The sequence below is a fragment of the Pristiophorus japonicus genome, chromosome 2, assembly GCF_044704955.1.
Source record: "Pristiophorus japonicus isolate sPriJap1 chromosome 2, sPriJap1.hap1, whole genome shotgun sequence".
NCBI classification, from domain to species: Eukaryota; Metazoa; Chordata; class Chondrichthyes; family Pristiophoridae; genus Pristiophorus; species Pristiophorus japonicus.
The window spans coordinates 2,178,613-2,192,361 of NC_091978.1; the positions used below are offsets into that span (position 1 = coordinate 2,178,613).

The following is a 13,749-nucleotide window of genomic DNA, read 5'->3' on the forward strand; positions in this document are numbered from 1 at the left end:
AACAGGAGGAGGCCATTCAGCCCCTCGAGCCTGTTACACAGGAACAGGAGGAGGCCCATTCAGCCCCTCGAGCCTGTTACACAGGAACAGGAGGAGGCCATTCAGCCCCTCGAGCTTGTTACACAGGAACAGGAGGAGGCCCATTCAACCCCTCGAGCCTGTTACACAGGAACAGGAGGACGCCATTCAGCCCCTCGAGCCTGTTACACCGGAACAGGAGGAGGCCATTCAGCCCCTCGAGCCTGTTACACAGGAACAGGAGGAGGCCATTCAGCCCCTCGAGCCTGTTACACAGGAACAGGAGGAGACCATTCAGCCCCTCGAGCCTGTTACACAGGAACAGGAGGAGGCCATTCAGCCCCTCGAGTCTGTTACACAGGAACAGGAGGTGGCCATTCAGCCCCTCGAGCCTGTTACACAGGAACAGGAGGAGACCATTCAGCCCCTCGAGCCTGTTACACAGGAACAGGAGGCCCATTCAGCCCCTCGAGCCTGTTACACAGGAACAGGAGGAGGCCATTCAGCCCCTCGAGCCTGTTACACAGGAACAGGAGGAGACCATTCAGCCCCTCGAGCCTGTTACACAGGAACAGGAGGCCCATTCAGCCCCTCGAGCCTGTTACACAGGAACAGGAGGAGGCCATTCAGCCCCTCGAGCTTGTTACACAGGAACAGGAGGAGGCCATTCAGCCCCTCGAGTCTGTTATACAGGAACAGGAGGAGGCCATTCAGCCCCTCGAGTCAGTTACACAGGAACAGGAGGAGGCCATTCAGCCCCTCGAGCCTGTTACACAGGAACAGGAGGAGGCCATTCAGCCTCTCAAGCCTGTTACACAGGAACAGGAGGCCCATTCAGCCTCTCGAGTCAGTTACACAGGAACAGGAGGAGGCCATTCAGCCCCTCGAGCCTGTTACACAGGAACAGGAGGAGGCCATTCAGCCTCTCAAGCCTGTTACACAGGAACAGGAGGCCCATTCAGCCCCTCGAGCCTGTTACACAGGAACAGGAGGAGGCCATTCAGCCCCTCGAGCCTGTTACACAGGAACAGGATGAGGCCATTCAGCCCCTCGAGCCTGTTACACAGGAACAGGAGGAGGCCATTCAGCCCCTCGAGCCTGTTACACAGGAACAGGAGGAGGCCATTCAGCCCCTCGAGCTTGTTACACAGGAACAGGAGGAGGCCATTCAGCCCCTCGAGCCTGTTACACAGCAACAGGAGGAGGCCATTCAGCCCCTCGAGCCTGTTACACAGGAACAGGAGGAGGCCATTCAGTCCCTCGAGCCTGTTACACAGGAACAGGAGGAGGCCATTCAGCCCCTCGAGCCTGTTACACATGAACAGGAGGAGACCATTCAGCCCCTCGAGCCTGTTACACAGGAACAGGAGGAGACCATTCAGCCCCTCGAGCCTGTTACACAGGAACAGGAGGAGACCATTCAGCCCCTGGAGTCTGTACCACCGTTGAATTAGACCATCACCGATCTGTACCGCAGTCCATTTACTGGCCTGAGTTCCGTAACCTTTAATACCCTTACCCAACCCAAATCTGGCAATCTCAGTTCTGAATTTTCAATTGACCCCTGACCTCAGCAGCTTTAGGGGCAGAAAGTCCCAGAGTCCCACTGCCCTGTGTGTGAAGACCTGCTTCCTGATACCACCCTCAATGGCCGGGCTCGAATTTGAAGGTTCTGCCCCTTGTTCTGGACTCCCCCACCAGAGGGAATGGTTTCTCCCGGTCTACCCCATCCTGAGTCATCTTAAACACCTAAACATCTAAGAGCCCCTGAGACTGGGTGCAGAGAATGAGGAGCTGGGATGAGATCGGGAGGATCTCAGGAGTGAGGGGCTGGGAGGGGCAGGGAGAACATAAGAACATAAGAATTAGGAACAGGAGGAGGCCATCTAGCCCCTCGAGCCTGCTCCGCCATTCAACAAGATCATGGCTGATCTGGCCGTGGACTCAGCTCCACTTACCCGCCCGCTCCCCATAACCCTTAATTCCCTTATTGGTTAAAAATCTATCTATCTGTGACTTGAATACATTCAATGAGCTAGCCTCAACTGCTTCCTTGGGCAGAGAATTCCACAGATTCACAACCCTCTGGGAGAAGAAATTCCTTCTCAACTCGGTTTTAAATTGGCTCCCCCGTATTTTGAGGCTGTGCCCCCTAGTTCTAGTCTCCCCGACCAGTGGAAACAACCTCTCTGCCTCTATCTTGTCTATCCCTTTCATTATTTTAAATGTTTCTAAAAGATCACCCCTCATCCTTCTGAACTCCAACGAGTAAAGACCCAGTCTACTCAATCTATCATCATAAGGTAACCCCCTCATCTCCGGAATCAGCCGAGTGAATCGTCTCTGTACCCCCTCCAAGGCCAGTATATCCTTCCTTAAGTAAAGTGACCAAAACTGCACGCAGTACTCCAGGTGCGGCCTCACCAATACCCTGTACAGTTGCAGCAGGACCTCCCTGCTTTTGTACTCCATCCCTCTCGCAATGAAGGCCAACATTCCATTCACCTTCCTGATTACCTGCTGCACCTGCAAACTAACTTTTTGGGATTCATGCACAAGGAATGATCTTTTGTCAGTTCCTCGTTAGTATAGTGGTGAGCGTCCCCGCTTATCACGCGGGAGACCGGGATTCAATTCCCCGACGGGGAGGCAGTTGTTTCAAAATGTTGAATTATCTCAAAAGAGTTTCATGCACAAGGACCCCCAGGTCCCTCTGCACCGCAGCATGTTGTAATTTCTCCCCATTCAAATAATATTCCCTTTTACTGTTTTTTTTCCAAGGTGGATGACCTCACATTTTCCGACATTGTATTCCATCTGTCAAACCTTAGCCCATTTGCTTAACCTATCTAAATCTCTTTGCAGCCTCTCTGTGTCCTCTACACAACCCGCTTTCCCACTAATCTTTGTGTCATCTGCAAATTTTGTTACACTACACTCTGTCCCCTCTTCCAGGTCATCTATGTATATTGTAAACAGTTGTGGTCCCAGCACCGATCCCTGTGGCACATCACTAACCACCGATTTCCAACCCGAAAAGGACCCATTTATCCCGACTCTCTGCTTTCTGTTCGCCAGCCAATTCTCTGTCCATGCTAATACATTTCCTCTGACTCCGCGTACCTTTATCTTCTGCAGTAACCTTTTGTGTGGCACCTTATCGAATGTCTTTTGGAAATCTAAATACACCACATTCATCGGTCCACCTTTATCCACCATGCTCATTATATCCTCAAAGAATTCCAGTAAATTAGTTAAACATGATTTCCCCTTCATGAATCCATGTTGCATCTGTTTGATTGCACTATTCCTATCTAGATGTCCCGCTATTTCTTCCTTAATGATAGTTTCAAGCATTTTCCCCACTACAGATGTTAAACTAACCGGCCTATAGTTACCTGCCTTTTGTCTGCCCCCTTTTTTAAACAGAGGCGTTACATTAGCTGCTTTCCAATCCACTGGTACCTCCCCAGCGTCCAGATAATTTTGGTAGATTATAACGAATGCATCTGCTATAACTTCCGCCATCTCTTTTAATACCCTGGGATGCATTTCATCAGGACCAGGGGACTTGTCTACCTTGAGTCCCATTAGCCTGTCCAACACTACCCCCCTAGTGATAGTGATTGTCTCAAGGTCCTCCCTTCCCACATTCCCGTGACCAGCAATTTTCGGCATGGTTTTTGTGTCTTCCACTGTGAAGACCGAAGCAAAATAATTGTTTAAGGTCTCAGCCATTTCCACATTTCCCATTATTAAATCCCCCTTCTCATCTTCTAAGGGACCAACATTTACTTTAGTCACTCTTCCGTTTTATATATCTGTAAAAGCTTTTACTATCTGTTTTTATGTTTTGCGCAAGTTTACTTTCGTAATCTATCTTTCCTTTCTTTCTTTTCTTCTGGACAGGGAGTTCCACCAGCCCCTCCTCCCCCTTCTCCCTCCCTGGTGGAGGAGGGAGGTGTTTGGAGGCGGAGGGAGGGGCTGGAAAGGAGAGGGGGGAGGGGCTAGGAGGAGGGGGAGGGAGGGTGTGTGGGAGGGAGCGGCTTGGAGGGGGAATGAGGGGCTGGGAAGGGGAGGATGGAGAGGCTGGAGGGAGGGGTGGGGGATGGAGCGGCTTGGAGTGGGAAGGGAGGAGGGGCTGGGAGGGAGGGAGAAGGGGTAGGAGGGGCTGGGAAGAGGGTCGGGGACGGAGAGGGAAGGGAGGAGGAGGGTCTAGGAGGGGGAGTAGGGGCTGGGCAGGAGGGAGAGGGAGGAGTGGCTGTGAGGGGGAGATAGGGAGAAGGGAGCGAGGGGGTGGAGAGGCTGTGAGGGGGATGGAGGGAGCAGGAGGAGCGAGGGGGATGAGGGGCTGTGAGGGGGAGGGAGGGAGAAGGGGGAGCGAGGGGGAGGAGGGGCTGGGAGGGGGAGGGAGGGAGAAGGGGGAGCGAGGGGGAGGAGGGGCTGTGAGGGGGAGGGAGGGAGAAGGGGGAGCGAGGGGGAGGAGGGCTGGGAGGGGGAGCGAGAAGGGAGAGCGAGGGGGAGGAGGGGCTGTGACGGGGAGGGAGGGAGAAGGGGGAGCGAGGGGGAGGAGAGGCTGTGAGGGGGAGGGAGAGAGAAGGGGGAGCGAGGGGGAGGAGGGGCTGGGAGGGGGAGGGAGGGAGAAGGGGGAGCGAGGGGGAGGAGAGGCTGTGAGGGGGGGGGAGGGAGAAGGGGGAGCGAGGGGGAGGAGAGGCTGTGAGGGGGAGGGAGAGAGAAGGGGGAGCGAGGGGGAGGAGGGGCTGGGAGGGGGAGGGAGGGAGAAGGGGGAGCGAGGGGGAGGAGGGGCTGGGAGGGGGAGGGAGAAGGGGGAGGAGGGGCTGGGAGTGGGGGGAAGGGAGGGAGAAAGGGGAGGAGGGGCTGGGAGGGGGAGGGAGGGAGAAGGGGGAGGAGGGGCTGGGAGTGGGGGGAAGGGAGGGAGAAAGGGGAGGAGGGGCTGGGAGGGGGAGGGAGGGAGAAGGGTGAGCGAGGGGGAGGAGGGCTGGGAGGTGGAGGGAGGGAGAAGGGGGAGGAGGGGCTGAGAGGGGGGCTGGTGGAACTCCCTGTCCAGATGTGATGTGACCCTGGAACAAGCCGTGGAAAGGCCGGCCCCCCGTGCAATGGGCTGAAGGACGGTCATGGAGGTGTCTGTGGGGGCCCGGAGTCAGGAGAGGGTCCTGGGGGTACAGGCACACCGGGTAACCGGATAGGGAATATTATGTCTGTAAGCACTCTAGTAATGACTCCACGAGGTAAGGTATTGTACTTGAACTGTGGTGACCTTAGTCCATTTATTACAGCTCCTGAGTGAGGGTACAGCGTGCTGAGCTCCCTTTTATACCTGGTTACCTGTCGTGTACAGGTGACCCCTAGGTCTCCACCAGTTGCACCCCCTGGTGGTACAGGCATCGTGTATACAGTGTGAGGATACATCCAGTAGTCTTATGTAACTGTGCACTGAGTGTACAGGGAGTATACTTATATTACACATACACAGCATCACTCTACCCTAAGTGTTGTGCCCCTGACCTTTGCATTGTGTGCTCTGACCCTAGACTTGAGTGCCCAAAGCCCTTGCACCTTGTCTATGCTTTGGTTTGGCTCTCTCCCTGTGGACCCCCAAGTCCTTATTGCCACAACATTGGGAAATGGTCAGCAGTGGACGGTTTGAGGTTGCAGTTGGGGGTTGAGTGGGTTCTAGGTGTGATCCATGTGTGTCCATGGCTACATACATCCTTTCTCATCCCCCCCCACCCTATACATAGACCCTGTGTGTGGCTCGATACCTGCATGTACATACATGTACAGAGAGAAAGAACAAAAAAACACAGGATTAGTTACATCACTGTCTGGGTTTAGCAATAGTGGAACAAGTACATTTTACAGGTAAGGTACATGCCTGGTATCACAGTCTTGCCCCTGGGGTGTAGGTGCAGGTGGGTGAGGACACTAGTTCCACAGTAACCGGACTGTGTCCAGATTGTCTGATGGTGGCACTGCGCCCCCTGCCAGCTGGGTGGACTCAGATCGCTCTCCTGGCTGAGGCTCAGGGCCTTTACCGTTGCCTAGTGGTGGGCAGAGCCACAGGAATGTGTGTGTGACCGCCCTGTCCTCCTTTGAGGGCTGCAGTGTCTCCCTGCTGCCCTTCAGCGATAGTGGGAGCTTGGTCATCCCAGGTCTCGTTGGGAGAGCTGGAGTGTGCTAGTCTCTTGCTCCCGGTACTGGCCCTGATGGCCAGAGAGGTACAGCCGATCGGGGGCAGGGTACCGGTGGTGGTGCCTTTGCCGTCCGCTGATCGCTGGCACTGCAGCTGGTATACTCCCTCTGTGTGTGGCCACGCTCCCTGGGGCATCACATTGGTCCCAGAGGTGCAGGCTACATGATGGCGTCGCTCGCTGGACCTGGGTGCTTCCGACGGGAGGTTGCCCTTGTTTTTGTCGGCGTACATGTAGAACCCGGCATCGCACATCATTTCTTCATTTACTGTCATAATACATTGGCTCCGACCGCAAACGCCCGACTTAACACGGATAGTTACATTTACAAACTTAAATTTGTCAATTACATCGCTTGCATATGTATCACCGGCATCGCTGTATAAAGAGTGAAACTGTCCCTTTAATTGTGATGGGTTGCAGGTCTCCTTTAAGAGGGCCTTGCAATCTTTACCCCAATCCGGTTCGCTGCTCGGCATCACGTGTTGCTCCACCAACGCTGCCCCTCGTGGTCTGGTCGCCGCCATCTTTACTTCAGGCGCTTCACCTCGAGGTTCGGGCGCCATCTTCTTTCCCTCCACGAGGTAGGCTGCGGTGATCCTTTCCTCCCCAGGTTCTGCCGCAGAAGCCGGGAAGTTACCTTCTGCACCGATTCTCTCCGGAGTCCTGCCACTGGAGCCTGGGGGGTGAGGTTGGGTCGTTTGGGCTGGATCATCTCACCGTTGGGTTGCGCGGTCTGTGTCGTCGCCACACAGTCGAGTTGAGCGGTTGGTATCTCGGGTGTTGTGCTGGATTCAAATTCGGGGCCGCGGGGAACGTCGATCGCCAGAGGCTGGAGGTTTTCCCAGCTCCAACGGATTGGTTTCATCCATCATCTTCCGAGCAGCATTGGACCATCACCATCAACGATCCACAAAGGGAACTGGTGCATCGCACCGCCCTGGGACACCTGGACATCCACGCTGCCAACCACTGGGATGGTGCCTTTTGTGTAGGTGAGCAGCTTCACTTGGATTGGGATCATTTTAGGTCGTTCGATTAGATTGTCCCAGAGTTTCTCAAAGGCTGCCTGATTCATCAGTGACTGGCTCGCCCCTGTGTCCACCTCCATCGTCATTGGAGGTGGGCAGTCGGGGAGCGGGAGAGCGAGGAGCAGGAACAGTATCGAGTCGGGAGGCCAGCCGGTGCAGCTGCAGTGGGGAGAGAAGGCAAAAAAGTAGAAAGAAATCAAAAGGTGACGTCACAGCCAAGGGGGTAAGTGATTGGCTGGTGATTGGTGAGTAGTTTTTCTTTTTATTTTCTTTATCAGTAAGTAACCTTTAGCATTGTTGTTGCCAAATTAAGTTTATCTAGGGGTTAAGTCATGGCAGGAGAGCACGGACACATGTTATGCTCCTCCTGTACTATGTGGGAAGTCAGGGATGCTTCCGGTGTCCCTGACGACTACGTGTGCGGAAAGTGTATCTGCCTGCAGCTCCTGACAGACCGCATTGCGGCACTGGAGCTGCGGGTGGATTCACTCTGGAGCATCCACGATGCTGAGGATGACGTGAACAGCATGTTTAGTGAGTTGGTCTTACCGCAGGTAAAGGGTACACAGCCAGATAGGGAATGGGTGACCAGCAGGAAGAGCAGATACACTGCTTTGAGTACTGTTGGGGGGGATGACTCATCAGGGGAGGGCAGCAGCAGCCAAGTTCATGGCACCGTGGCTGGCTCTGCTGCTCAGGAGGGCAGGAAAAAGAGTGGGAGAGCGATAGTGATAGGGTATTCTATTGTAAGGAGAATAGATAGGGGTTTCTGCGGCCGCAACCGAGACTCCAGGATGGTATGTTGCCTCCCTGGTGCAAGGGACAAGGATGTCTCGGAGCGGGTGCAGGGCACTCTGAAAAGGGAGGGAGAACAGCCAGTTGTCGTGGTGCATATAGGTACCAACGATATAGTTAAAAAAAACAGGATGAGGTCCTACGAGATGAATTTAGGGAGCTCGGAGCTAAATTTAAAAGTAGGACCTCAAAAGTAGTAATCTCAGGATGGGTACCAGTGCCACATGCTAGTCAGAGTAGGAATCACAGGATAGCTCAGATGAATACGTGGCTTGAGGAGTGGTGCAGAAGGGAGGGATTCAAATTCCTGGGGCATTGGAACCGGTTCTGGGGGAGGTGGGACCAGTACAAACTGGACGGTTTTCACCAGGGCAGGACCGGAACCAATGTCCTCGGGGGAGTGTTTGCAAGTACTGTTGGGGAGGAGTTAAACTAATATGTCAGGGGGATGGGAACCTATGCCGGGAGACAGAGGGAAGTAGAATGGGGACAGAAGCAACAGATAGAAAGAAGAAAAGTAAAAGTGGAGGGCAGAGAAACCCAAGGCAAAAAGCTAAAAGGGCCACATTACAGCAAAATTCTAAAGGGGCAAAGTGTGTTAAAAAGACAAGCCTGAAGGCTCTGTGCCTCAATGCGAGGAGTATTCGGAATAAGGTGGACGAATTAACTGCGCAGATAGCAGTTAACGGATATGATATAATTGGCATCACGGAGACATGGCTCCAGGGTGACCAAGGCTGGGAACTCAACATCCAGGGGTATTCAACATTTAGGAAGGATAGACAGAGAGGAAAAGGAGGTGGGGTGGCGTTGCTGGTTTAATAGGAAATTAATGCAATAGTAAGGAGGGACATTAGCCTGGATGATGTGGAATCGGTATGGGTGGAGCTACGGAATACCAAAGGGCAGAAAACGCTAGTGGGAGTTGTGTACAGACCACCAAACAGTAGTAGTGAGGCTGGGGATAGCATCAAACAAGAAATTAAGGTACAGCAATTATCATGGGTGACTATAATCGACATATTAATTGGGCTAACCAAACTGGTAGCAATATATTTGAGGAGGATTTCCTGGAGTGTATTAGGGATGGTTTTCTAGACCAATATGTCGAGGAACCAACTAGAGGGCTGGCCATCCTACACAGGATGATATGTAATGAGAAAGGACTAATTAGCAACCTTGTTGTGCGAGGCCCCTTGGGGAAGAGTGACCATAATATGGTAGAATTCTTTATTAAGATGGAGAGTGACACAGTTAATTCAGAAACTAGGGTCCTGAACTTCAGGAAAGGTAACTTCGACGGTATGAGACGTGAATTGGCTAGAATAGACGGGCAAATGATACTTATAGGGTTGATGGTGGATAGGCAATGGCAAACATTTAAAGATCACATGGATGAACTTCAACAATTGTACATTCCTGTCTGGGATAAAAATAAAACAGGGAAGGTGGCTCAACCGTGGCTAACAAGGGAAATTAAGGATACTGTTAAATCCAAGGAAGAGGCATATAAATTGGCCAGAAAAAGCAGGAAACCTGAGGACTGGGAGAAATTTAGAATTCAGCAGAGGAGGACAAAGGGTTTAATTAGGAGGGGGAAAATAGAGTATGAGAGGAAGCTTGCCGGGAACATAAAAACTGACTGCAAAAGCTTCTATAGATATGTGAAGAGAAAAAGATTAGTGAAGACAAACGTAGGTCCCTTGCAGTCGGATTCAGGTGAATTTATAATGAGAACAAAGAAATGGCAGACCAATTGAATAAATACTTTGGTTCTGTCTTCACGAAGGAAGACACAAATAGCCTTCCGGAAGTACTCGGGGACCGAGGGTCTAGTGAGAAGGAGGAACTGAAGGAAATCCTTATTAGGTGGGAAATTGTGTTCGGGAAATTGATGGGATTGAAGGCCGATAAATCCCCGGGGCCGGATAGTCTGCATCCCAGAGTACTTAAGGAAGTGGCCCTAGAAATAGTGGATGCATTGGTGATCATTTTCCAACAGTCTATCGACTCTGGATCAGTTCCTATGGACTGGAGGGTAGCTAATGTAACACCACTTTTTAAAAAGGGAGTGAGAGAGAAAGCGGGTAATTATAGACCGGTTAGCCTGACATCAGTAGTGGGGAAAATGTTGAAATCAGTTATTAAGGATGAAATAGCAGCGCATTTGGAAAGCAGTGACAGGATCGGTGCAAGTCAGCATGGATTTATGAAGGGGAAATCATGCTTGACAAATCTTCTGGAATTTTTTGAGGATGTAACTAGTAGAGTGGACAAGGGAGAACCAGTGGATGTGGTGTATTTGGACTTTCAAAAGGCTTTTGACAAGGTCCCACACAAGAGATTGGTGTACAATATCAAAGCGCATGTTATTGGGGGTAATGTACTGACGTGGAAAGAGAACTGTTTGGCAGACAGGAAGCAGAGAGTCGGGATAAACGGGTCGTTTTCAGAATGGCAGGCAGTGACTAGTGGGGTGCCGCAGGGCTCAGTGCTGGGACCCCAGCTATTTACAATATACATTAATGATTTAGATGAAGGAATTGAGTGTAATATCTCCAAGTTTGCAGATGACACTAAACTGGGTGGCGGTGTGAGCTGTGAGGGGGACGCTAAGAGGCTGCAGGGTGACTTGGACAGGTTAGGTGAGTGGGCAAATGCATGGCAGATGCAGTATAATGTAGATAAATGTGAGGTTATCCACTTTGGTGGTAAAAACACGAAGGCAGAATATTATCTGAATGGCGGCAGACTAGGAAAAGGGGAAGTGTAACGAGACCTGGGTGTCATGGTTCATCAGTCATTGAAAGTTGGCATGCAGGTACAGCAGGCGGTGAAGAAGGCAAATGGTATGTTGGCCTTCATAGCGAGGGGATTTGAGTATAGGAGCAGGGAGGTCTTACTGCAATTGTACAGGGCCTTGGTGAGGCCTCACCTGGAATATTGTGTGCAGTTTTGGTCTCCTAATTTGAGAAAGGACATTCTTGCTATTGAGCGAGTGCAGCGAAGGTTCACCAGACTGATTCCCGGGATGGCAGGACTGACATATGAGGAGAGACTGGATCAACTGGGCCTTTATACACTGGAGTTTAGAAGGATGAGAGGGGATCTCATAGAAACATATAAGATTCTGACGGGACTGGACAGGTCAGATGCGGGAAGAATGTTCCCGATGTTGGGGAAGTCCAGAACCAGGGGACACAGTCTTAGGATAAGGAGTAGGCCATTTACGTCTGAGATGAGGAGAAACTTCTTCACTCAGAGAGTTGTTAACCTGTGGAATTCTCTACCGCAGAGAGTTGTTGATGCCAGTTCATTGGATATATTCAAGAGGGAGTTAGATATGGCCCTTACGGCTAAAGGGATCAAGGGGTATGGAGAGAAAGCAGGAAAGGGGTACTGAGGGAATGATCAGCCATGATCTTATTGAATGGTGGTGCAGGCTCGAAGGGCCGAATGGCCTACTCCTGCTCCTATTTTCTATGTTTCTATTTTTCTGTGGAACACCATTGATTTTGACTTCCATTTTCAATGAGGAACTTCGATGGTGCAGGTAAACACTCCGTACACCTCATCGTGGGGCTGAGCTGCCTTATGGACTCTTTCTTCATCGACTCGGTGAATGCAATTTCTCTTGCACATTCGCTGGAGATGGCCCTTCGTGTTACAGCCTTAGCAAGTATCGTCTTTATAGCGGTAGTGGTGGTCCCTGTGATTTCCTCAACAGTGCCAGCATGGGGTTAGCTGGTTGGCCCCATGTGGCGGACTCAGGGTTGTGGAACTCGGGGTTCTGTTCTCTTTCCCCTGAGAGAGACTGCTTGCAGCAGCCTTGCCTCTAAAAGGCACCAGTCGGTTCACAGTACTTGCCGGGTTAGAGTCCTAGGGGTTAGTCATCCACTTAGGTTTAAGTTGTTCCTGTATCAGCATTGCGAGCTCCTCATATGTTTTGGTCATTGTTTTCGCTGGGATTAGCAAGCCCCTGATGAGGCCATAGATAGTGCACTCACAACTGCTGCGCAGGATAGCTCTGCGCTTATCAGCCAGAGATGTCGGGGTGCCTCCCATCAGGTCGTTCGCAATGAAGATGTGTTCGAGCCTTTCTACAAAGGCCTCCCAATCTTCCCCATCGGCGAATTGTTGAAACGTGCCAAGGTTAGCCATTTTCACGTGAAAATTCGTAATCTTGTCGCCAGTTATTGTGTCTGTAAACACTCTAGTAATGACTCCACGAGGCAAGGTATTGTACTTGAACTGTGGTGATCTGTCCATTTATTGCAGCTCCTGAGGGTACAGCGTGCTGAGCTCCCGTTTATACCTGGTTACCTGTCGTGTACAGGTGACCCCTAGGTCTCCACCAGTTGCACCCTCTGGTGGTACAGGCATAGTGTATACAGTGTGAAGATACATCCAGTAGACTTATGTAACAGTACATTGAGTGTACAGGGAGTATACTTATACATACACAACAGGGAAATTCCGAGTACTCACAGACGATCTCACTGTATATTGGTTGCGGTGCATTAGTGAGGATTTTAATGTCTCCGATGGGTGAGTGGTGAATCCGCTGGGCTCTGTTTCTCTGACTGATTCGCTCCTTTCCCAGACTGATTCCTTTTTCCGGATCTTCTTTCCCTACAGATTGCCCCCCGCTGGGCCTGGAATCCCTGGGGGTAGAGGACTCACAGATCAGTGCATCGAGCAGTCTGCGGGTCGGACTGGGGCCTCATCGAGGACGGCTCAACATTCAGGTCAGTGCACGGACTGATCAGTCCATAGTGCAGCACTGTGTGTACCCTGGGGTCAGTGTCAGCTGAGCAAGGGAACTAGAGCCAGAGAGAGAGGGAGGGAGAGAGAGGGAGGGAGAGAGAGAGAGGGACAGGGGGAGAGAGTCAGAGAGGGAGAGAGAGAGAGAGGGACAGGGGGAGAGAGAGAGGGACAGAGAGAGAGGGAGAGAGAGGGACAGAGAGAGAGAGAGTCAGAGAGAGAGGGAGAGGGACAGAGGGAGAGAGAGAGGGACAGAGAGAGAGGGAGAGAGAGAGGGGGAGAGAGAGAGAGAGTCAGAGAGAGAGGGAGAGAGAGAGAGAGGGACAGGGGGAGCGAGAGAGGGACAGAGAGAGGGAGAGAGAGAGGGGGAGAGAGAGAGAGAGAGTCAGAGAGAGAGGGAGAGAGAGAGAGAGGGACAGGGGGAGAGAGAGAGGGAGAGAGAGAGGGGGGGAGAGCGAGAGAGTCAGAGAGAGAGGGAGAGAGAGAGAGAGGGACAGGGGGAGAGAGTCAGAGAAAGAGGGAGAGAGAGAGAGGGACAGAGAGAGAGAGTCAGATAAAGAGGGAGAGAGAGAGAGGGACAGAGAGAGAGAGAGAGTCAGAGAGAGAGGGAGAGAGAGAGAGGGACAGAGAGAGAGGGAGAGAGAGAGGGACAGGGGGAGAGAGAAGGACAGAGAGAGAGAGAGGGAGAGAGAGAGAGAGTCAGAGAGAGAGGGACAGGGGGAGAGAGAGGGACAGAGACAGAGAGAGAGGAACAGAGAGAGAGTCAGAGAGAGAGGGAGAGAGAGAGAGAGGGACAGAGAGAGAGGGACAGAGAGAGAGAGTCAGAGAGAGGGGGACAGGGGGAGAGAGAGGGACAGAGAGAGAGGGAGAGAGAGAGAGAGTCAGAGAGAGAGGGACAGGGGAAGAGAGAGGGACAGAGAGAGAGGGAG

The 13,749-nt window shown here is 52.1% G+C and overlaps 1 protein-coding gene across 1 annotated transcript in view; it reads left to right on the top strand.

Moving 5' to 3' along the window:
- LOC139235316 (inactive carboxypeptidase-like protein X2) overlaps positions 1-13,749 on the top strand; it is an 89,275-nt gene that overhangs the window by 10,798 nt on the left and 64,728 nt on the right. The window contains 1 exon segment of the mRNA XM_070866468.1: positions 12,695-12,804. Within this exon segment, the coding sequence (XP_070722569.1) occupies positions 12,695-12,804 (110 nt within the window).